The sequence below is a fragment of the Calidris pugnax genome, unplaced genomic scaffold (assembly GCF_001431845.1).
Source record: "Calidris pugnax isolate Ruff unplaced genomic scaffold, ASM143184v1 scaffold85, whole genome shotgun sequence".
Classification (NCBI taxonomy): Eukaryota; Metazoa; Chordata; class Aves; order Charadriiformes; family Scolopacidae; genus Calidris; species Calidris pugnax.
In genome coordinates, this window is record NW_015090801.1 from 12,131 (window position 1) to 34,830 (window position 22,700).

General features: G+C 52.7%; 1 protein-coding gene across 2 annotated transcripts; it reads right to left on the reverse strand.

The window, feature by feature from the left end:
* Positions 1 to 12,930, reverse strand: EPT1 (ethanolaminephosphotransferase 1). 2 transcript variants are annotated; one of them, XM_014937555.1, is made up of 9 exons: positions 12,818 to 12,930; positions 12,384 to 12,492; positions 10,245 to 10,319; positions 9,521 to 9,783; positions 8,041 to 8,149; positions 6,693 to 6,741; positions 6,002 to 6,182; positions 5,079 to 5,261; positions 1 to 2,763 (listed from the first exon to the last, which is right to left on the reverse strand). In XM_014937555.1, the coding sequence occupies exons 1-9, from the start codon at positions 12,845 to 12,847 to the stop codon at positions 2,647 to 2,649; spliced, it is 1,116 nt and encodes a 371-aa protein (XP_014793041.1). In that variant the 5' UTR covers positions 12,848 to 12,930; the 3' UTR covers positions 1 to 2,646. The 2 variants fall into 2 exon arrangements, with proteins under 2 accessions (XP_014793041.1, XP_014793042.1); XM_014937556.1 differs by having other exon boundaries at positions 2,698 to 2,763.
* Between the last annotated feature and the right edge of the window lie 9,770 nt (positions 12,931 to 22,700).

The window sequence follows — 22,700 nt, forward strand, 5'->3', positions numbered from 1 at the left end:
TTTAGGAAAGCATGAGATGGTTCCATTATCAGTAGGTCCACCAGTAATTAAGGAAATATGATGATTAACACTGTCCCTGGAAGAGGGGACAACACAGATCAGCTCTCCAACACCAGGCAGAAGGAGCCGAGCGAGCTCACGTCCCTGTCCCATCCCAAGGAGCACATCCCACAAGACAAACCACCACCCCTGTCCCACAACCACCCCCGGATGTCATTAGCGAGGCAGGAAGGTGTTTATTCTTCAGACTTCAAACCATTATTATTCATAAAGAGCGGGTTTCTCCGCCTGCCACAGGGTTGGCTCTCTGGGCTCCAGCCTCTCCCCTGTGCCCCGAGCCCAGCCCCACTCTCTCCCCGCTCTGGCCACAAGCCTCCAGTTTCCCAGCACTGATTTAAGGAGATATTTTTCTAGCTTCAAGGTGCGATCAATTAAGGCACCAAAAGACCCAGGGCTCTCCAAAGATGCAGGCAGGAGAGATCCTTCTCCCACAGCACAGATGGGAGAGAGGAAGCCCAGCTTCCACAAAAGGGGGGGTATTTTCCAGGGGGTATTACGTGGTGCAAGAAGCCCGGCAGCTCACAGCCAGGTGAGACAAGAGGCAGACTGCGCCGTGCAGAGACACAGCAACACCCCAAGATTTAAAGATCAGATGGCTTCTCCAGCCTTCGGGGCCCAGCAAGGCTCCCGGGAGGAGAGGGGATGAGGCAAGCGCCAGGTTTGGGACCCCAGAGCTTGGCTGGAAGCCCCAGGGAATAGCTCAGTTATTCCCTGGTCCTGCAAACACATAACTAGAACATAAATCACCCAATCACCACTTTCCATCAGCATGGCCAGCACAATTTTGCCGCCTGAACACCTTATCCCAATAGGATAAGCGCTGTGTCCCATGTTAAAATTCCCTGCAATTCTCGTGCCAGCATGACTTAAATTTATTCTCTCTTCATAATTACGATAGTTCATTAAATAGCAATTCATTTTGTACACTTTGGGGTCTGGTGGTTTGGTTGTTTTTTTTTTTCCCTGTACAACATCGGTAAAATATATAGGAGTTAAACTGCTTTATTAAATAAACTCTGAAAATGATTTGCCCCCTGCCTTCTCCAGGACTAACCAACCCTTCCGGAGCTCCTCGCAGGGCGTACCGTGAGCTCGCTCAGGATTTCGAGTCTGCACGACAGTGATTCAAATTTACAAAAAGAAAAAAAAAAAAAAACAAAAAAACAAAACCAAAAAAAGCATTAAATAGTCGTTTACACTTGGAAGGTTTCCTAAAGCAGGCGGAGTCTCCGACCTGCCGAAGGAAAAGGCGGTGACCAAGCGTCTAGGAAGGGCCTGGCACAATGATCAGTGTGAAAAGTGAGTTTGTTCCCGTGGTAATTACATCTGCCCCATCTGCTGTGCCTGTTCGCTTCCGGATGCAGCCTCTCCAGAGCCTGGGTTTAAGCTACACTCTTCATTCAAGCACAGGTTCTTCATTAAATAAAGTGAACGGAAAAGAAGAAAAAAAAAAAAAAATCAGCATTCAGTCTTCGCCACCCCACTCTTAATTACAAAAACAACTTTTAAAAAAAAATAATAAATCAATGCAAACACGTCTTTTACGAATGGACAGTAAACAAATATATCCCTGGATGAGAAATGCAGCCGCTGGGGACAACGGTTTGGAAAAATCAAAGTGATATTTGGGAAGGACCCGCCACACAACCGCCCGCCAGCTTTCCAGAAGCGCACACACCCCCAACACCGCGCTCCTTACGGTGGGGAAGGGCGATCTGCAGCCCACGCTGCCACACCAGGAGAGCCTCAGGCAGCACAAAATGACCCAAAATGGCAAGTTTGGGGTCAAAACAGGAGAGGGGGGGAGCGAGCCAGGCTGGGGCTGGCTGCTTTCCGCTGCCGGTCGGAGCCCGGAGCCAGGTGGGGAACAGAGAGGGACACGCTGGAACTCAGCCCAGACGTGGCCCCAAGCACCCACAACTCCAGCAGGGGTGGCAGAAAACACCTTCCCACTTTTACAGGAAACAGCCCTGATTTTCCCCACACCCCCCCCATACAGAATATTACTAGAAGTTTTGTGTGGTGTTCTTTTTTTTCTCCTCTTAAAAAAAAAAAAAAAAAAAAAAGGTGCAAGTGTTTACCCAAACAGGTGATTGCAGGGCAGAACGGGGGAGAACTCTCACCATCTGCTCCCTACAGACCAGCCCAGGATGAAGGATGTCCTGGCAGGATCGGGGACAGACAGGAAACCCCCCTCTCCCCCCAGCAACCCCCAGGATGTTCCCCTGACCTTACAGAAATCACGTTATGTTGATTTTGGTGACGGGTCACAACGCTTTGCTCAGGTAAAGCCACTCGCGTCCCCAGCCGGCTTTACCTCAGCAAGAGCTGGAGTTTGAGGTTTCACTGGGAACATTCAGCTGGTCTAATGTACAGTAATAGTGACCTGAAAAACTACCCTCCTTGTCCAGTTTCACCCCAAAAACCCAAAGCTTGCATTGGAAGAAGAGCAGCGGAGGCTGCCCCGTACCAGCCGTGCCCCGGCTGCTGCCGATTCCGTGCGCATTTTGCCCTGATGTCTGTCCAGAGGAGAGGTTTAGATCCGTGGTGATGGTCGAAGTATTTACAGGGATTTGCAGCAGTTATTTACAGTACTTCTGCAGACTGCAAGCTGATTTTCTCTTCCTCCACTCCTAGTCAATCCGGCGTGGGCTTCTTTAGCGAGAAGGGCCGTATATTGAAGTGCCTGCTCAGCTGGCTCACCTGGGGAGGAGGCGGACGACAGGTTGAGGAGGAGGAAAGTGGGCAGCGCACCAGACCAGCTCCCTGTATGGCCCACAAAGCCCTGACACATTCCTGCACTCACTTCCCCCACCATCGCCCACCCTGCACCCACTTTGCCCACCAAGTCCCACCCTGCCACCTTCCTGCACCCCCTTTCCCCACCATCGCCCATCCTGCCACCATCCCGCACCCACTGTCCCTGTCCAAGGAACAGGATCCCCTCCATCCCTGCCCTCCTCGGGAGGCAGAAACACCTGCCCTGAGCCCAGGCATGCAGGATCTCACCCTGTGGTGCTGCTCCCTTCAGTAGAATTGTTAATAATTCGCTTGAATTAATTTGATCATCTCCAATATCTATACAGAACCATACAATTGTCCAGGTTGGAAGAGACCTTTCAGATCATCGAGTCCAACCATCAACCCACCACTGACCCATGTCCCTCAGCACCACGTCTGCCCAGCTTTGAAATCCCCCCAGGGATGGGGACTCCACCACTGCCCTGGGCAGCCTCTGCCAAGGATTGACAACCCTTTCCATGAAGAATTTTTCCCCAATATCCATCCTAAACCTCCCCTGGCACAACCTGAGGCAATTTCCTCTTGTCCTATCGCCTGTTCCTCGGGAGACTGACCCCCCATATGAAAAATCACTCCCTGAATCCATTTGCAACCCAAGCTTGGGGTCAGGAACTGTGCCTTGACCATGAAGATACCCACAGGAGGGAACCCAGCACCACATCATCAGGGCCCTTTCACAGCAGCCTCTGGAAGAAGCTTTCATCACCTCTTTTGAGGACACGAGGGGAAAAAAAAAAACCAAAGGACTGAGAGGTGCCCCAGGAAACAAGGTTTTGGGTGGGTCAGGAGGATAAAACGGATGGTGTGGCATCGGAGTCTGGTGACTGGAAGGTGACAGTCACTGCAGGATTGGGAGCAAGCAGTGCTGAGCAGCACCAGGGGCTGAGCTGGGCACAGAGACAGGGCAGAGAGTTTATCCCAAATCATTTATCCTGAATTCAGAGGGGTTTGGGATTACATCCCAGTCACAGAGCCTTAAAAGGCTCCTCAGCTCCAAGTTTCTTTTCCCCTGGAAGAGGAGACTGCACTGAAAGCTGGAGGGGGGGCGGAGGGGAGCAGAGGACTGAGCAGCTCGGTGCAGGTGATGGGCAAGCCTGGGCAGGAGGATTACACCACCCGCTCCATCCCCATCCCCAGCTATGATTCCAAGACCAAATTTATTTAAGCTTCTTAGCTATTCAAATCCTTCTCGCACAGAAGCCTCATTACACTAATTGGAAAGACAAGACAGCCTGGCTGTTACTCCTTTGCTGTAATTACAGTTCAGACTCCACTCTGGGGGTTCCCCATTAGAGCTGGTGTTCCTAGGGGACAGGGCAGCAGCCACGCAGGGGACATCAGGTCCCTTGCCCTATGTCCTCAGCAGCTTCCCAGGGCATTTCTGATGGGACTTGGGTCTCCTCTGAGTTTGTTTTATCTCTTAAGTAAAACTTAGAGAGTCGGGCACAGAGCAAGGGGAGCAAATTGGTCCCTGGATCTCCACCATGCAGCAGGGAAGGTGACAGGGCACCCCGTATTCTCCAGCAGGGACATCCCCACCCCATCCTAGCTCTCCCAGTGTCCTGAGGGACACCAGACTGACTTCTCTTCTAATGCTGGGGAAAACTCCACTTTTGGAAGACTCCAGGGTTTGAATTGGTGAAAATATTTACTTTACAGCGAGCTGGGCTGTGTGGGATTCAAGGTCTCGGTGTTTTCAATCCTCGCCTGGTGCAAGTGCACAACTTCCTATATGGTTGTGGCTTCCTATGAAGCTGCCCCATCCCTGGAGGGGTTGAAGGACCTGGTGCAAGTGCACAACTTCCTAGATGGTTGTGGCTTCCTATGAAGCTGTGGCTGCCCCATCCCTGGAGGGGTTCAAGGGCAGGTTGGAGGGGGCTTGGAGCAACCTGGTGTGGTGGGAGGTGTCCCTGCCCAGGGCAGGGGGTGGCACTGGGGGGGCTTGAAGGTCCCTTCCCACCCAAACCATTCTGTGATTTCAAACTCATCTCTACTACTACAGCTCCCACCACACTGTGTGAAGTTCATTTCAAGCCCACGAGCCTCTCGCCAGGAAGTGACTCGAGGTGTGCACGGTCACAGACGGCACGAGGAGAGTTTGCCCCCTCACGATTATTCTCACTGAATTCTCTCTTTTTAAGCCCGGAAGGGCAGCAGCTCCCAAGCATAACCCACAGCCAAGAGCAGGGCAGCCAAGGCGGCGAGAGTTGACCTACCACGACCACCCCGTAGTGGATGTGGGCCAGGGTGAGGAAAGCTGTCAGCAGGTAGAGGAGCAGCGTCTCGCTCTTGGGGGCCAACCCGGACACCACCAGGAAGAGCGCGGCCGCGATGGGCAGCAGCATCCAGTTGAGAGGCTGGCAGCGGGTGCTGCTCATCTGGCAGACGATCAGTTGGCACTGGAAGAAGAAAAAAAAAAAGCTGTCAGTTGGTGGCCCCAGCATCGACTCTGCGAGCCCAGAGCTGCCCACAGCACAGAGAGGACGGACACAATACGTGCCAATACTGTGCACCTACAACTACCAGCACACAATTGCGCCGGGTTTCTCACCGGGGGTGTTTCTTTGCATTAGAATTCCCATGGGACACGCAGAGCAAAGCCTGGCGAGGCAGGAAGGCAAGAGGGAAACCGGCATCAAGGCCATCTTTGAAAGCAAAAAGGGTTCCCTTGAGCTGTTCCAGCATTATCTGCAGGAAATCCTGCCCAGCAGCAGCATGAGGCGCCAGACCCAGGGCATGGACACATGGAGCTGCTCATCTGCATTTCTGAGGCGATGAGCACAGGACCCTCTGTTAAGGTCTCAAGCAAGAAAAAACACAAGATGCGGCTAAATCGGAATTTGACAAAAGCTTTAGTCCTCCCGGGTCCATCCCGAGTGTGTAGACACACTCGATTTAACTAATTCTCCAGTTTCTCAAGAGCAAGAGCCGCAGCACAAAATTCACACACCCCAAACCCTGTCTACTTCCTTCATTTGATCTTCCGATCCCAGCAAAACAGAAAAGCTGTTAAATTAACCTTCCCATCTCCCTTCTCTCCTCACATTTGAGCTGGTCTTTTTCTTCCTGCCTCCCAAGCATCCTGGAAGGCTTCACACTTCCCAGGAATAAACCAGAGCGTAAAGCAAAAGCCACTTACAGAAATGTTAGCAAAGGCTGTTCCAACCATGAAATAGAAGAGCCTGGGATGGACCTCCAGGATGTCTGTCGGGGACACGAAGATCCACGTGGTGCAGAGGAGGAAGAGCAGCACTGGGGAGACCAGTGGCAGCAGGATCTCATACACAGAGTGGTGCTTCAGGGTGTTATTTTTGTAGGCCCTGGAAGGCAAGCAAATAAATGAAAACACCTGGAAGCACAGTTAAGAAATACCTCCTCCCTGCCTTCAGGAGACGGCCACAAAATCTCACGGGCCATTCTGCTCCCTAAAACTGCCAACATTGGTCAAATCTCAGGGGCCATTCTGTTCCTCAAAACTGCTGACATCAATCAAATCTTGGGGGCCATTCTGCTCCCCAGAACTCCTGATATCAGCCCTAGCAACAGCCAGATGACAAAGATGCACATCTTCATTGTTAACCCAAAAAACCTCTGGATTATCTGGCTCTCTGGGTTGTGACCAGCAGGAGAAGCCCACAACAACTGGGAGCCCTCCTGCGAGACCCCACTGAGGAAGCTGCCACCCCTCAAACCGGGATGTTCTGGTGTGTCAGACCCATTTAGTCACACTGAAGACCATCATCTGAAAAAACACTAAGGAAACCAAGTTCCTAAGGCGTTTTTGGGAGGCTCTGGTGCAGGGAGGGAGGCTTGAGGATGGCAAAACTCACTTGTAGAAGTTGTAGAGGCTCATGGGCAGCGTCACCGTGAGGGCACAAGCTGGAAGAGAAAGAGCCAGGTTATTGCCCCGTGACAGAGGGAGACCATCGCGCACACCCCACCAACGGGAAGGTGCTTGTGCCCTGGTTTAAGTTGCCGGCGACAAAAATAGCTCAGAGTTGCACCCAGAATAGCTCGGCACGTTAAAAAGTAGGTGCTTGTCATCCTGGTCCAAGAGCTGTAATTACAAGCGAAGGTCTGCTATAAATTAAAGACACTTCCATTTTTAAAAAGCTGCATTAATCAGCCCGGTGTTACGCTTTGAACAGTTATAAAGGTTAATTATAATACAGTCTGTAATGAGACAAGAGGCAAGTTCAAACTCCACAAGTGACGTGGCTCTGCACAACAGTTTCCAGTCTTTACAGTGAAGCCAATTTGCTGCTTCTCCCATGGCAAGCAAGGATTTGGGGTTCCCACTGTGCAAAAAAAATGTTTTTGTCATTTAAACTGACAAATAATACAAAGAATCTAAATAAATTTGGAATTCTAGACCTCAAAAGGGAACATCACCCCCTCAAGAGTCTATCACAACTCCTCCCGTCTTCATCCAGCAGCAGGTATTTTAACAGAGCTGGAAACATTCCTGCTTTTAGTAACCCAGCTCCTATCCAAGTGCACAAATCCAGCCACAGCAGGCATCGTGCTCTATTTCTCATAAAGGAAAAACACATTTATTATTCATATGCTACGTTATACGACTGCCAAAGGAAAGCTCAGAATATCCACCTGAGGAAGAGAAGTGTAAGCATGAGGTTTAACACAACTCAAGATGTATGGACTTGGCGTTAGGAGGCTACAATTAACCCCTAAAGAAAGGAATATAGACTAAGAAAAATTAAATTAAGAAAGAACTTCTGAATAAACAAGATTTCATCAGCAAAGACAGCTCTCCCTGCTGAGCTCCACCCGCATCACTCTCCCCTTTGCAGTGGCTTGTTCTGACTGAGCACTGGAAAGAAAAGGCTGAGCTTTTATTTAAATTTATTCTTTAAATGTATTTTTCAGCATGGGCACAAAATACAGCCAAGGTGCGAGTGCAGCACTCTGCTTCCTTGCTCTTTTGGACCACCCAGACCCAGGCAGGCTGGAGTTAAACTTCTCCAATGTAAGAAGGCAGCAACTCTGAAACCCTGGGAAAGGGCAGACTGGGAGAACACCCTTAATTAATCACTTCAGTAACGACCTACGGGAGCTCCCATTACAGCACACACAACAGAATTAGCATAGAATTAAGACATTTGGGTTTGGTTAAAAAGGTGGAGTTTAAAAGACAGGCTTCAACATGGAGTTTCTTACCAATAATCATTGCAGTGAATAGGTCTCTATATAAGAAATTAAACAGGAAAGGTGCATACCAGGCCTCCACTCCCACAAAGGCTGTCACTATGTAGACAATGGAAATGGTCTGGAAGAAAGCAGAAGAGAAGCAGGCGTGAGCCACCCCAGGGCAAGTATGCCTTGAGACACACCACAGTCCCTTCTCCCCACCAGCAGGAGGGAGAAAAATTAATAAAATTTTTTAAAAACCCACAAAGATCCCCGATGTTACAAGATAAGGTCTAATTAGCAAAATAGCTGAGAAGGACACAACCAGGAGCTGCTCCTCACACAGCTTGAGCTTAGGAGATGCTCAATACTACACGTTGCAGGGATCCTGGAGGGTTCATACGGGGACTCTTTGTGAGGCAATTGCAGGGAGAAAGCTAACGAGGGGTATTTCAGTCACACCGAGGGCGGGCGAAGCGCGCTGCGGGGCAGCTCAGCCCTCCACCCCCTGCCCTTCTGCAGGAGGAGAGAGGGGAAAGCGTCAGGGTGAAGCAACACTTCTAGAGAAAGGGGTGAGAGCACCAGAGGGGACCAGCCACACTCTCCTTTTACAGGCAGAGATGATTATTGTAATTAGTGCAGCTGCCTCAATTGAACTCTCCTTCCAACTTGTTGCATTTCCCACCCAGCGCCTGATAAGAATCATAGAGCCTGATAAGAATCATTTCAGATCATCGAGTCCAACCATCAACCCACCACTGACAAACCCACCACTGACCCATGTCCCTCAGCACCACGTCTGCCCGGCTTTGAAATCCCTCCAGGGATGGGGACTCCACCACTGCCCTGGGCAGCCTCTGCCAAGGATTGACAACCCTTTCAGTGTAAAAATTTTTCCTAATATCCAATCTAAATTCCAAACTTGAAGTTACCCACGCTGGTATAATGCAGAAAATTAACTAGAGCAACAATTTAGGTGGCCAAAACATGCATTTCAGGAGAGCAGAAACCAGGCGGAGGGAACACAAGGCAATATCCATTCTTCAAGCCTTGTTGTCAAAACAGTCCCTCTACAAAAGCTACTCAGAACAAAAAAAACAAACCACACAAATTTCCTTGGATTTAATGGTTTCAAGCTGGTGAACTCTAGTGCTGCATGAGCCCAGCTCATTAGAGCAATTAAAGCTCGAAGTCAGGCAAGTGGTCCTATAGAATCAAAGAATGGTTTGGGTGGGAAGGGACCTTCAAGATCATCCACTTCCACCCCCTGCCCTGGGCAGGGACACCTCCCACCACACCAGGTTGCTCCAAGCCCCCTCCAACCTGCCCTTCAACCCCTCCAGGGATGGGGCAGCCACAGCTTCTCGGGCCAACCTGGGCCAGGCTCTCACCACCCTCCCACCAAACAAGTCCTTCCCCACAGCTCAGCTCCATCTCCCTTTGGGAAGCTCCTCTCCTCCACGGTGCCTGGGGGTGCTGAAGCCGAGCAGTGGTGGCAGCAGGGACTTACCACCTGGCTGATGTCATATCCCCAGGGCAGGAAGAGGATCCCTGTGTTATACTTCTCCCAGTGGGAGAGGATGAAGGAAAACAAGACCACCCATAAGAGGAGGTAGAGAACGAAGACACTGACGCCCGTGGAGCCCCGTCCGAAGGTGGAATAGACTGTCACCACAAAGTAGACACATGCCCAGCTGTCCAGGCCGTGATCAAAGAGCTCTCCCAGGGGCGTGCTGGAGTTGGTCCGGCGAGCCTGCTTCCCATCAACACCATCTGGGGAGAGAAGGAGGATAAATGGGGAGTTTTGTTGGACACCCCCCAAGAAGGTAACAGCCAGTTTGCGGCTGACAAAGCATGGCACCAGCGAAGAGCAGCTTTCACCACCTCCACCCTCTAACGGGGAGCGTGATTCGCACCCCCCTGTTCTACTTGAGACTAAAGATGCAGTAAAATCTGGCCAAATTATATTTATTTAAACCAGACCAAAGACAGAATTTCACAATTCATCTCGAAGTCAGCCCCAGCATCCTCCTTTCACATCAGCTGCTCTGGGACAAGTTCCTTCTATCCACTTGGCCAAGCAACTGACCCGAAGGGTTAGAGCGTGGCAGAAGCCCAGAATCAAAGATTTCTCAACAGGTTCAGAGATAAGAAAACACACCGGTCACGCAGCTGCAGCGTGAACAGGCGCCAGACACGATCTCCCCCCAAAAATCAACCAGATAAAGTCTTACCTAACGTGTAGGCAATGAAGTTGAGGAGGCCCACAACGACCCACACACCATTTGGAACGTGCTGGTGATCAGGAGCTGCAGAGATCAGAAGGACCCAAGTCAGGACAGCTCGGTGTGGACTTTGGATGAGTTTATTCTGAGCACAAGGGCCGGCAGCTCACCAAAGACAAAGCACCCACACAGCTCAAAACAGTGGAACTGAGAGGTCAGCTTCCCAGGACGTGAGGGAAGAGCCGGGTCAACAAGGACTTTGCTTTCCTTCTTCCCCAAAGCCACGGGATCTAAGAACTGGTGGTGGCACCTATAGCTCAAATGCATGACAGGGAAGTGTGTGCAGATCAGACTCTGCTCAATCCCCTGCTCACAGAGCATCAAGTGGAGCCTCCTTGAGATGTGGTAACACCCTGGCTCCAGAGACACACACAAGGATTCCCCTCCCAGTCTCCAGTCTGCATCCTGCCAATCGGACCAGTTCCTCCTTAATAACCTCCCCACCTCCTCCAGCCCCATTGGGCAGATGGCCAGCTCAGATGTCTGCAAGGAGGGAGCCCAAATGTGAAAAAAGCAGGAAGAGGCAGGACTTTCTGGCAGCAGCCTTGCAGGAGGCCACATGGAGGTCTCCTAGGGGAAACAATGATTCCCTCAAATGCCACCTCCTGCTTCCTCAGAGCAGCACGATGGTGCCTCTCCAGCAGCAAAGAGAGGCTATCGAGTCTGCAAAAGCATCCAACAAGGAGGGAAGGCACAACCTCCTGGAGGTCTCGCCAGCAGAAGGAAGAGTTCTCCTTCCAAGCAGGACACGCATGACACAGATGTAAAAGGGTCCCAAAGCACGAGCTTCACCACTCTTTCAGCACAGCCCAAATTTTTGGATGGGTGATGTCCTGGGGATTCTCACATTGAATTTCCCTCCCTGAACTATTGTCAGCTTTTCTTCCCAGGGCTCATGGACCAAAACTCAGCTCAAATCTCAGCTAACAGCCAGTGATGGAGCAAAGCTTTGGGAAGCCTGGCATATAGATAAACTACTCGTCTACCTGACAATAAAGGCAATCCCAAGAAACCACTATTTTTCCTACTTAACCGTGTTTTGATGATTGTCCCAGCTTTAGAAGTCAATGAACTCTTCTGAGCAAACCAAACCAGGCAGGGGCAAAGAGAGAGGAAGCTACTGGTAACTGACTGGGAATTATCACGCTGTATTAATCCTTTCCCTGGGACACCCCCAGGAGGAAGGGGACACAACCAAACCTTGGGATTCCCAAACAGATGAACATGGGTACAGCTAAAATAAAGCTGTGTGTATCCTTGCCTTCTGCAGAACAGTGAAACCTAGAAAGAGGATTTTGCCTCTGTTAGTCCGAACATGGTGCTGGCTCATTTTTGCAAGCGGGTAATTAGCCGGGATGCAAAGAACAAGGCTCTACCTGCTGGCTTCAGGGAAGCACGAGTTTCCCACATTACCCTGTTAGGTTTTAAAATAGACCAGGGGCATTAGAAGATTTTAAAACCTTGTCTGCTCTGCAGGCAGAGCCAATTCCTACTCAGGATTTCAGCCATTTCCTCCTCCCTCACCCGAACACTGCCAGCCAGGCACGTGTCCACCCAGCAGCCCGAGGGAAGGCGAAGTATTCACAGAATCATGGAACCTTTTGGGTGGGAAGGGACCTCAAAGCCCCCCCAGTGCCACCCCCTGCCCTGGGCAGGGACACCTCCCACCACACCAGGTGGCTCCAAGCCCCCTCCAACCTGCCCTTGAACCCCTCCAGGGATGGGGCAGCCACAGCTTCTCGGGCCAACCTGGGCCAGGCTCTCACCACCCTCCCACCAAACAAGTTCTTCCCCACAGCTCAGCTCCATCTCCCCTCTTGCAGTGTCCAACCCTTCCCCCTCCTCCTAGGGCTCCCCTCCCTCAGCCAGAGTCACTCCCCATCCATCTCTCCTATTCAGACAAGCCCTTGTCATGAAGCCCAGGAAGTTCAACACCTCAACCCTGTCCCTCTTCTGTCCCTGCTCCTGGGAATGCCCAGACTGAGAGGTCTCATCAATCACCGAGCACCGTAAGTCAGGGCAGAGGAGGTGACAGATTTCACCGCTCCGATGCCTGGCATCCAAACAGGAACTGCAGCACAGCCTTACCAGAAGCATAAAAGTCAGGGTCGAAGTATGCCATGAGGAGGAAGTTGAAGACAAGCAGCAGGAAGCCAGAAAACGTTATCAAATTTGGGGCCAGCCAGGTGGGGAAGATCTATGGGAAAGCAGCAAAAGAACACATCAAACTGGTTAAAACATGTAATGAGGAGTATGTGCTGCCCCCAGCCACGGCAGAGACTGGGTTACAATCATCTGGGCATCAGACAGCACTGTTTAGTTGCATCCAGCACATGGTGGGGCAGCAGAAAGCTTTAGGCTGCAACGCAGGGAGCTTGGGGCAGGCTGCAGGCTGGAAGGCAGCACCCTTTGCAATTAGTTGCACCACTAATGAAGCAGGTCCTTCAGGTGGCGGGTTTATGGAGGAGACTTTGTGGTGACTGGAGTTTTGCCATCCCGCTTGGGGCAGGATGAGGTCTCACCTTCACTATCGTGTTCCAGAAGGGATGCATGACGTACAGAGAGAGGGGGTTGCTGTCCACGGCACTGTACTGTGAAAAACAAGTGAAAAAGAACAATAATTAGGGCTCCAACAACACTTGCAAAAAGCCAGAGATGACGAATATTGAGCTCTCCATGAGGACACCTCCTACCTGAGTCCTGGCATCGCGAGAACACCCAGGTCAGGGATGAAGCCTCACCAGGGATGGTGCTAAACAACCCAAAAAGCACCCACGAGCTCCAGCAACACTGGCCATGGACCAGCAGAGGCAGCTCTCATTGAACATCTCATTTCTGAACCCCATCCCTCCCTTCCACAAGGAGCAGTCCCATGAAAAGAGCGGGTTGCACATGAACTGCAGTGGTTCTTGGAAGGTTTTATGGAAGGAGGGAAGAGATGTAAGGACACACAACCTTTTTTGCAGCCAACGTTCTCGCCAGAGCCCCACACCCCAGTGGCCACGCTGCAGGCCTGGTGGCACTCTTCACAAGCTGGAGAAGAAGGGACAGTCCCATGGCCCCAAGCACCCACACTGTGGGACCAACCCACAGAGGACAGCTTGGCACACTCTTATTGGAGCAACCATGTAGAGTCCTGTCCCACAAGACAAGCAGGGACCTTCTTGGCTCAGCACCATGCAGAAGGGCAGGGGGAGACTTCTCCACCAACCATGAGAAGTGGAGCCACTCCTGGTCTCCAGGCTCCTCAGCTCTCACACCCTGGCACCCCTTTCACCAACTGCTGCAGGAGGACAGAGATAAGTCCTCTCCCTCAAGTAACATTTTGATAAGATTCCCAAGAAAAATTCCATACACTACAGAACTCCTCAGCTTCATGTGCTCAGTGCCAAGCAGGGCAGCTCCTGGTGGCCACCCAGCTGGGGTCAGCCTCAGGACACCACCCCATGAGTTGAATCCCAAGTTTAAGAGCAGTGTTACGGGAAAGCAATCAAAGCCTCCACCGCCACAGATGTAACCTATGCACTGCCCAAGATAAGCTGGTAGAGAAAAGCCATCGATCAGCAGAGGAGCTCCGGGTCCCCACCCACCCCATGGCCTTGAACTAGCCACTGTCTCTGCACCCATGGCTTCTTCCTCCCTCCCTGCTCCTCTCCTCACCTGGAAACCCTGGAAGCAAAGGGGACAGTTTATCTGTTTCAAAACCCAGGAAGAAAAGTGGTGGGAAAGGGGAAAGGAACACCCCACAAGAGAGAGGAGAGCATGACGAAGGTCTCTCCAGGCTCTGAGCATCCAGGCTAAGAGCTTACAGCATTTGTTCCTACTGGGGTAACCCCAACCTTGGCAAGGATTTCTGTACCCCCCCCCATCAGCTCTTTCCTGCCCTCCCCATGATGGATTGTTCTTTCTTACTGGGGGTGAGCCCCACGCTTGCATCCCCACATCAGCAAACCCACAAGAGACCACAGAATGGTTTGGGTGGGAAGGGACCTCAAAGCCCCCCCAGTGCCACCCCCTGCCCTGGGCAGGGACACCTCCCACCACACCAGGTTGCTCCAAGCCCCCTCCAACCTGCCCTTGAACCCCTCCAGGGATGGGGCAGCCACAGCTTCTCGGGCCAACCTGGGCCAGGCTCTCACCACCCTCCCACCAAACAAGTTCTTCCCCACAGCTCAGCTCCATCTCCCCTCTTGCAGGGTCCAACCCTTCCCCCTCCTCCTAGGGCTCCCCTCCCTCAGCCAGAGTCCATCCCCAGCTTTCCTGGAGCCCCCCTGCCTCCCAGCATCTCCAGGGCCTCCTCTGGCCCCGCTCCAACAGCTCCATGTCCTTCAGGCAGATGCAGAGCAAGCGGCAACAAAACCCCGAACTTGATGCCATAAGGAGGTGAGGTTTATGCTGCAAGGAATTTCCATCCCAGCTTAATGCAATTTCAGGGGACAGAATTCCAGTCTCTTTACAAGGTAATAGGATTTGAACCCCTGGAGGAATAGAGCTGGAGACTGATTAAATCTCATTATCCCCAAAACAGCCTGGAAGAAGAAAACAGACACAATGCTTGGAGTGAGGCAGGGAAACGCCCTGGAGTTTGTGCTCGTGTCTGTAGGGTTCCTCGGGAAAGTTGCCCCAGACCTGTGTCCCAAGAAGCTTTTCCCATCTCTCCCCACACTTGGGGGCTGGTGATAATACTCAATAAGCAGCTTTTCCCCACGGTCACACAACGTTCCCACTCTGCTTGCAGAACTCACATACCTGGAATGACCCGTTTCTCAGGGGGTTTTGTAGCTGTTTCGCAGATGTTTGCTGACACAACCACCCCAGCTTCAGCTGCTCTCCTGGAAGGAGGAGGGACAGGCAACATGGGCACCATCACCACCTCCTCAGGGCACAGGGCTTCTACGTGGCCAGAGCTGGAAGCAAAGCAAGCTGCGGAGATGCTTCACTTGCAGCTCACTCCTCTGGCTGCTCCTCCTCAGCCATGGGAAGAGGCCAGTCTGAGAGAGTTGGGGGGGTCAGCCTGGAGAAGAGAAGGCTCTGGGGAGACCTTGGAGCCCCTTCCAGTCCCTAAAGAAGGGGGGCTCCAGGAAAGCTGGGGAGGGACTCTGGATGAGGGAGGGGAGCCCTAGGAGGAGGGGGAAAGGTTTGACACCAAAAGAAGGGAGACGGAAATAGAAGGAAGAAATGATGAGATCTTATGAAGAAATTCTCCTTCAGTGACAGAGACAGACATCTGTCCTTGAAGGAAGCCATCAGCTAGGCTCCTTGTTCCTGCATCAGCCCTTCAGGGTTAACATGTTTGGAGACCGACAGTCCCAGAGAAATACAGGCTGGGGATATCTGTCCCAATCCGCAGCTTTGGACACACTCATGCCTTGGGTTGAAGCTGAGAAAGGAGCTCATCCTTCCCCAGAGCTCCTCTCACTCTGCTGCTGTGGCTGCTCTCATGAAACATTCTCAAGGTGTCATTCACCCACCTCGTCCTCACTGAGAATCAGCATCAGCTTTTCCATTTTCAATCCGTACACGTTGCTCTAGTGACTCACACGTGTGACATACCCTTCTCCAAGTCATTTTTCTGCCCCCAGGTTGGACTCTGTCACCAGCCAGGACTCTGATTCCTCCCTCCTTTTCCGGGAGAGAAGGTCAAACCAAAAGCTCAAGCGCACGGAAGGAGTTTTGTACACCCCAGAGCCTCCTTCCTCAAAGGAGACAGCCCATTTTTAATGATCCTTACTCTAAAATAGCCCCGTTTGTGCAGACATCACTTCTCCTTACGATTGCAGGAAGGAGCCAACCCGGCTCTGGCAGTCCCCTTGGGATTTGGTTTTAAATTTCTTAAGAAAAAGCCAACTTTGCAGCAACTTTCTCATCACTCACAGCCCCCCTCGTGCCCCGTCCATGCCAGGGTGGCTCAGCCCCTGGCTGACTCCATCCAGACAGTCCTGGCTACCACAGAGGCCCCAGTGGCCAGCTGACTGCCCTCCTGGGATTTACGGACACCAACGGCTCACACAGCTTAAAAACAACATTAATCAGGCAACCAGGACACTTCTGGAAGATCCAATTATGTGTCCAAGGAGGGGGAAAAAAAAAAATACAGATTTATAGTCCAGATTCTACTAATAGCCTTCCTGGCCAGGAAAACAATTCGACTTTTAATTAATCGGGTTACCCGGAGCCAGCAGCAGAACAAATGCTGTCACCCGGGTGCCCCTGTGACAGAGACCTGAATGGATACGGGGTGGGCTGGGGACAGCAAGCAAAGATAGATCCATACACCCCATTTTGCTCCGACAAGGCCCACAGTAGCCTCTGCTGCCAGCCACAAGCCCAGGTTTCATGGCTTGCACCAGCAGCAGGAGTGGGGCAGTGGCAGCCTCTGCAGGGCGGCTCTAGCAAGTCCCTAAGGCCGTTTCCTACAAATCTCCTTAAGTACGAAGAGGGCACAAGGCTAAGAACCTTCTCCCATCAGGCTTGAGATAAGCCAGGAGGCAGCAAACATGACAGTCCCTGGCCAACACCATGGAGCAGAGCCATGACAGGGCAAACAAGCCACGTCTGCGCCGTGCCCGCCTGCCACCGAGGCAGAAGTCACACTGTGCTCTAACGCTACTCATTAACTCGAGTCCTGTTTATCTTTTCTAAGGTCACTTCTCCGCTGGCACAAGAATGGAGCACACTGGCAGTGCCACCAGCACTGGAGCTGAGGGATTTGGCTCCCACCAGACGGCAGCAGGGAGGACGTCCCCTCTGCCTGCCCTGCCTTCAGCATCACAGAACCGTTTGGGTGGGAAGGGACCTTCAAGATCATCCAGTGCCACCCCCTGCCCTGGGCAGGGACACCTCCCACCACACCAGGTTGCTCCAAGCCCCCTCCAACCTGCCCTTCAACCCCTCCAGGGATGGGGCAGCCACAGCTTCTCGGGCCAACCTGGGCCAGGCTCTCACCACCCTCCCACCAAACAAGTTCTTCCCCACAGCTCATCTCATCTCTCAGCTGCCCTTTGCCTCTTGCTCAGCATCGATGAGGTCCCCTCTCAGTCTGCTCTTCTCCAGCTGAACAGCCCCAGCTCTCTCAGCCTTTCCTCAGCAGAGAGATGCTCCAGTCTCTTCATCATCTTTGTCACCTCCACTGGACTATCTCCAGCAGTTCCCTGTCCTTCTTGAACTGGGGAGCCCAGAAGTGGACCCAGTACTGCAGCTGTGGCTTCACCAGGGCAGAGCAGAGCAGAAGGATGATGTCCCTCCACCTGCTGACCTGAGACCTGCTGGACTCATTCTCCAGCACAGTCGGACCCAGTACTGCAGCTGTGGCCTCACCAGGGCAGAGCAGAGCAGAAGGATGATGTCCCTCCACCTGCTGACCTGAGACCTGCTGGACTCATTCTCCAGCACAGTGGCTAATGAGGGACCTGCCTGTGGTCACCCCAGTAGCTCACCTTAAAGACCCACCTGACAGGGAACCCACACTCAAGCTGATGCTCATCCAGAGAGCTGCAGGTCTGTGGTGGTATACCAGGGTCACCCCATGGTGGGACAGAGCCAACAGCCAGCCCCACCACCCTGCTGCCGAGTCCCAACCCCATCCCATCACCGTGCTGGGCGGGAAATATCCTTTCCCTGTGGATACGTAACAAGGAGCAACACCTGATGTTGGTGGGAGGCTTCAGCAAACAGCCTGACCATTTCCACAGCACCCAGGAGCTCTGGCTGTTTGGAAGCATTAAACATCCACAAATATGGATCAGCACTGCTTCCCACTGCGGTTCCAGGTGACGAGCTGCAGAAAGGACACGCAGACGGCAAGCACAGGAGTGGGAAAGATGAACCTTCAGGGGCCAGAGGCTGGGATGCAGCGGGAGGAGGGATCAGCCAGCACTGAACCTCTGGAGTGGGAAGGGAGGGATCGGGGCAGTGACTCCAGGGAGGAAAAACCAGGGGAGGAAGGAAAGGCAGAAGGAAAAACACACAGACAGGAAACCCCTTACAATAACGCTGTGACAGCCAACTTCGTGCTGCTGCCAGAGCTGCCTCGGACTTCGGACCAGAGGGTTGAAGTACCTGGGGAGGATCAGACTAGATTTTCGAGCCTGCTCCTAGAGCCCAAGGAGAGCAGAAGGGACCAGGGTGAGGATGGCAGGGCAACCTGGGCAAGAGGACAGGGGAGGAGGCAGCAGCTGCTCTCCATCCCCATCCCCAGGCATTCGGCATCCATCCTGTGCCCTCCCGAGGGCACTCAGACCCAGCAGAACATCCCAAACCCCATTTTTTGATGGGTCAATGAGGTAAATTGCTCCCTCCAGGCTGGGCTGGCCCTCGCAGTGGCCTTGAGTCTCTGGGGGGTGCAGACACTTTTAATATCACAGCCCCAGTCTCCTCTCCAGAGAGCCCAGTGTCCTCTCCAGAGGATCACGAGGTCACGGCAGAACTGGGCCGAATCCAGGAGAAGAGATAAATTTCATGCCAACACAGGAGAACACACAGAAGTCAGCGCAAGAAAAGAGGATTAGTTGCAATCCCCAGAAAAAAGAAACCAAGTTGAACTTTGAAGTGCACCTATGGAAGGGAAACACAAGCCCACGCACACGAGGAGCCGGTGAGAGATGAAGCAAGGCACTGCGGGGAAGGAGGGGGAAGACTATCATCGAGTTTCGACAGAGCCTGTGAGAAAAGCACAAACAAAACACTTTATTCCAAAGCTCATCACCCTCTACAGCAAACACCACCACTCTGCCTCTCTCTGTACCCCTCGTCCCGCCTCTCCAAAGAGGAAATCCACAATTAACAGAAAAAAAAAAAAGCCCCACCACCCTGCTGCCGAGTCCCAACCCCATCCCATCACCGTGCTGGGCGGGAAATATCCTTTCCCTGTGGATACGTAACAAGGAGCAACACCTGATGTTGGTGGGAGGCTTCAGCAAACAGCCTGACCGTTTCCACAGCACCCAGGAGCTCTGGCTGTTTGGAAGCATTAAACATCCACAAATATGGATCAGCACTGCTTCCCACTGCGGTTCCAGGTGACGAGCTGCAGAAAGGACACGCAGACGGCAAGCACAGGAGTGGGAAAGATGAACCTTCAGGGGCCAGAGGCTGGGATGCAGCGGGAGGAGGGATCAGCCAGCACTGAACCTCTGGAGTGGGAAGGGAGGGATCGGGGCAGTGACTCCAGGGAGGAAAAACCAGGGGAGGAAGGAAAGGCAGAAGGAAAAACACACAGACAGGAAACCCCTTACAATAACGCTGTGACAGCCAACTTCGTGCTGCTGCCAGAGCTGCCTCGGACTTCGGACCAGAGGGTTGAAGTACCTGGGGAGGATCAGACTAGATTTTCGAGCCTGCTCCTAGAGCCCAAGGAGAGCAGAAGGGACCAGGGTGAGGATGGCAGGGCAACCTGGGCAAGAGGACAGGGGAGGAGGCAGCAGCTGCTCTCCATCCCCATCCCCAGGCATTCGGCATCCATCCTGTGCCCTCCCGAGGGCACTCAGACCCAGCAGAACATCCCAAACCCCATTTTTTGATGGGTCAATGAGGTAAATTGCTCCCTCCAGGCTGGGCTGGCCCTCGCAGTGGCCTTGAGTCTCTGGGGGGTGCAGACACTTTTAATATCACAGCCCCAGTCTCCTCTCCAGAGAGCCCAGTGTCCTCTCCAGAGGATCACGAGGTCACGGCAGAACTGGGCCGAATCCAGGAGAAGAGATAAATTTCATGCCAACACAGGAGAACACACAGAAGTCAGCGCAAGAAAAGAGGATTAGTTGCAATCCCCAGAAAAAAGAAACCAAGTTGAACTTTGAAGTGCACCTATGGAAGGGAAACACAAGCCCACGCACACGAGGAGCCGGTGAGAGATGAAGCAAGGCACTGCGGGGAAGGAGGGGGAAGACTATCATCGAGTTTCGACAGAGCCTGTGAGAAAAGCACAAACAAAACACTTTATTCCAAAGCTCATCACCCTCTACAGCAAACACCACCACTCTGCCTCTCTCTGTACCCCTCGTCCCGCCTCTCCAAAGAGGAAATCCACAATTAACAGAAAAAAAAAAAAGCCCAAACATCCTGGTTTGTGCAGGACTGAAGCACAGCAAGTCAGGTCACTCATACAAGCCCCAGTAACACAGCCTTTTTGTCCCCGCCAGCTATGGGAAGCGATACTTGAATTCCACAATGCAACCCCGGTTCTCATCCAAACAGCCCCCCCCCAGCCAAACACTCACTGCTAATTAGCAGAGAGTGACTTTTATGAGGGAGAGCTCATCGTCGCCAAGATTCAACACGCACCAGTAAACATTACAGTAAACTTTCAGGGCATTTAAAGAGTCCCGAGACGGACTGCGGAGCAACCCACGCTATTTTTGACTGTTCTGCCCATCTTGCAACACCGTGTGAGGGCTCAGGGCTCTGCTTCCTCCTCTTCCTCTGGTGCACCCACACCCAGGAGAAAGGCCTGGGGTTTTAGGAGATGTCCCCGGCCACCAGCTGAGTCACCAAAACCTTACCACACACCTCAGAAGTGTCTCTAGAAAGCAAGATAAATCCCTTACCCTCACCTCACTGCTCAGCGCAGAGCAAAAGCTCAGCCGAGGCTCGTGAGGCAGGTCAGCTCCAGTTTGTAAGGGCTGCTACTTGCTCCTCCACTGAGATGGGCAGAGGTTCAAAAGCCTGAATTTAACCACAGAATAGGAGAAGAAAGGAGAAAAATGCTTCTTTTTTACAGCTGCTCATCGTAAAAGCCACGAAGTCCAAGAGGAGCTCTGGACTTCCTTAGAGCATCCTCCACAGCACCTCGGGAAGCTGTTTAAAGGCTGACACGCACAGTCTCAGAGCAATTAAAAGAGCCCTTGGGGAAGGAGTTAAGTGATTCAAGAAGACAGCTCAAAGGCTTCCTCTCCCTAGCAGGTCCCTGCAGGAAAAGGCAAGCTGCTTGTCTTGGGGCAAGGAGGACTGGCCTTTTAATCACCATGGCCTCAAGCCTCACATCCATATCACCTCCATCAAACTCCTTTCCTTCCTACTGCTCTAGGTACTGGTTCTGTTGTTGTTCCACTGGTCTGAAGTGCCGCTCGCACACATCGGTGTCTGTGCTCAGCAGAGTAAACCCTGCAGAGATCTCTTTAGGGCTTGTCTTTCCAGAGCAGCCTATAAATCCTGCCAGGGAGAGCTTCCAGCCATCTGCTTCCTGCAGCGCAGCATCTGCAGCCCTGCTCTCCCAGGCACCCGAAGCCTGAAGGCAAGAGCATTTCTTGAGGCTGGGTGAGGGGAAGAGCACCCTCTGCTTCAAGGCAGAGAGGACACCACCAGTCCTGCTACACACTGCTTGCTATAGAAACTGGTCAATCAACAGCCAAAGCCTGATACAGCCCGGGAGATCAGAGGTTCCCACCTGGAAGAAGGGTGTACAAGAGGGAAAAGAGCATCCAGGAGGAGAGTACTTTCCACAATAAAAAGAAATCTAGATGCTAGATGCTTTGGTGCATTTCTGTGAGAGACACACACACACCCCCCCCATGCTGCCTCCAGCTCTGGGGCCTCAGCACAGGAGAGACATGGAGCTGTTGGAGTGGGGCCAGAGGAGGCCCCGGAGATGCTGGGAGGGGGGGCCGAGAGAGTTGGGGGGGTCAGCCTGGAGAAGAGAAGGCTCCGGGGAGACCTTGGAGCCCCTGCCAGTCCCTCAAGAAGGGGGGCTCCAGGAAAGCTGGGGAGGGACTCTGGAGGAGGGAGGGGAGCCCTAGGAGGAGGGGGAAGGGTTGGACACTGCAAGAGGGGAGATGGAGCTGAGCTGTGGGGAAGAACTTGTTTGGTGGGAGGGTGGTGAGAGCCTGGCCCAGGTTGGCCCGAGAAGCTGTGGCTGCCCCATCCCTGGAGGGGTTCAAGGGCAGGTTGGAGGGGGCTTGGAGCAACCTGGTGTGGTGGGAGGTGTCCCTGCCCAGGGCAGGGGGTGGCACTGGATGATCTTGAAGGTCCCTTCCCACCCAAACCATTCTACGGTAAGCCTATATGATTCTCTCCTTGTAGTGCTAGCTCTAATAAACAGCATTTTAAACATCACCTCACAGAGGTTGAGTCCCTCTCTTACCGGGATAACAGACCAGGACCTCCTGCTGCAAAATCTCTGCTATGTATGAACCCACCACAGGCCTTGCACACTCTCAACCACAGCTACATCCAGCGCAAGATGCCTTCTCCACTCTCAGGAAGAAGCAGTTGGAGAAGAGCCCTGCTTTCCCAAGGCAGGAGATGTCACCCCTCGCTGCTGCAGCCGTCTGGCAGTGGCTGCTCTGGGCAGCTCTATGATGACAGAAGAGCCGGGACCTTCTGTGTTGGGAGAATGGTGGTCGCTGCAGAGAGAAGGTGGGATGACCAGAGAGTCTGGACCCATTTTCTTAGTGCTAGAGCACTGCCAGCTGC

What these genes read in the sequence shown, in the direction of transcription:
- EPT1 (XM_014937556.1), bottom strand. Translation starts at nt 12,847, where the DNA reads ATGCATCCCTTCTGGAACACGATAGTGAAG. An exon ending in TCTGGAACACGATAGTGAAG is followed by an intron (nt 12,493 to 12,817) that starts GTGAGACCTCAT and finishes GCTTTCCCATAG; the next exon opens with ATCTTCCCCACCTGGCTGGC. An exon ending in GATATGACATCAGCCAGGTG is followed by an intron (nt 8,150 to 9,520) that starts GTAAGTCCCTGC and finishes GCTTTCTTCCAG; the next exon opens with ACCATTTCCATTGTCTACAT.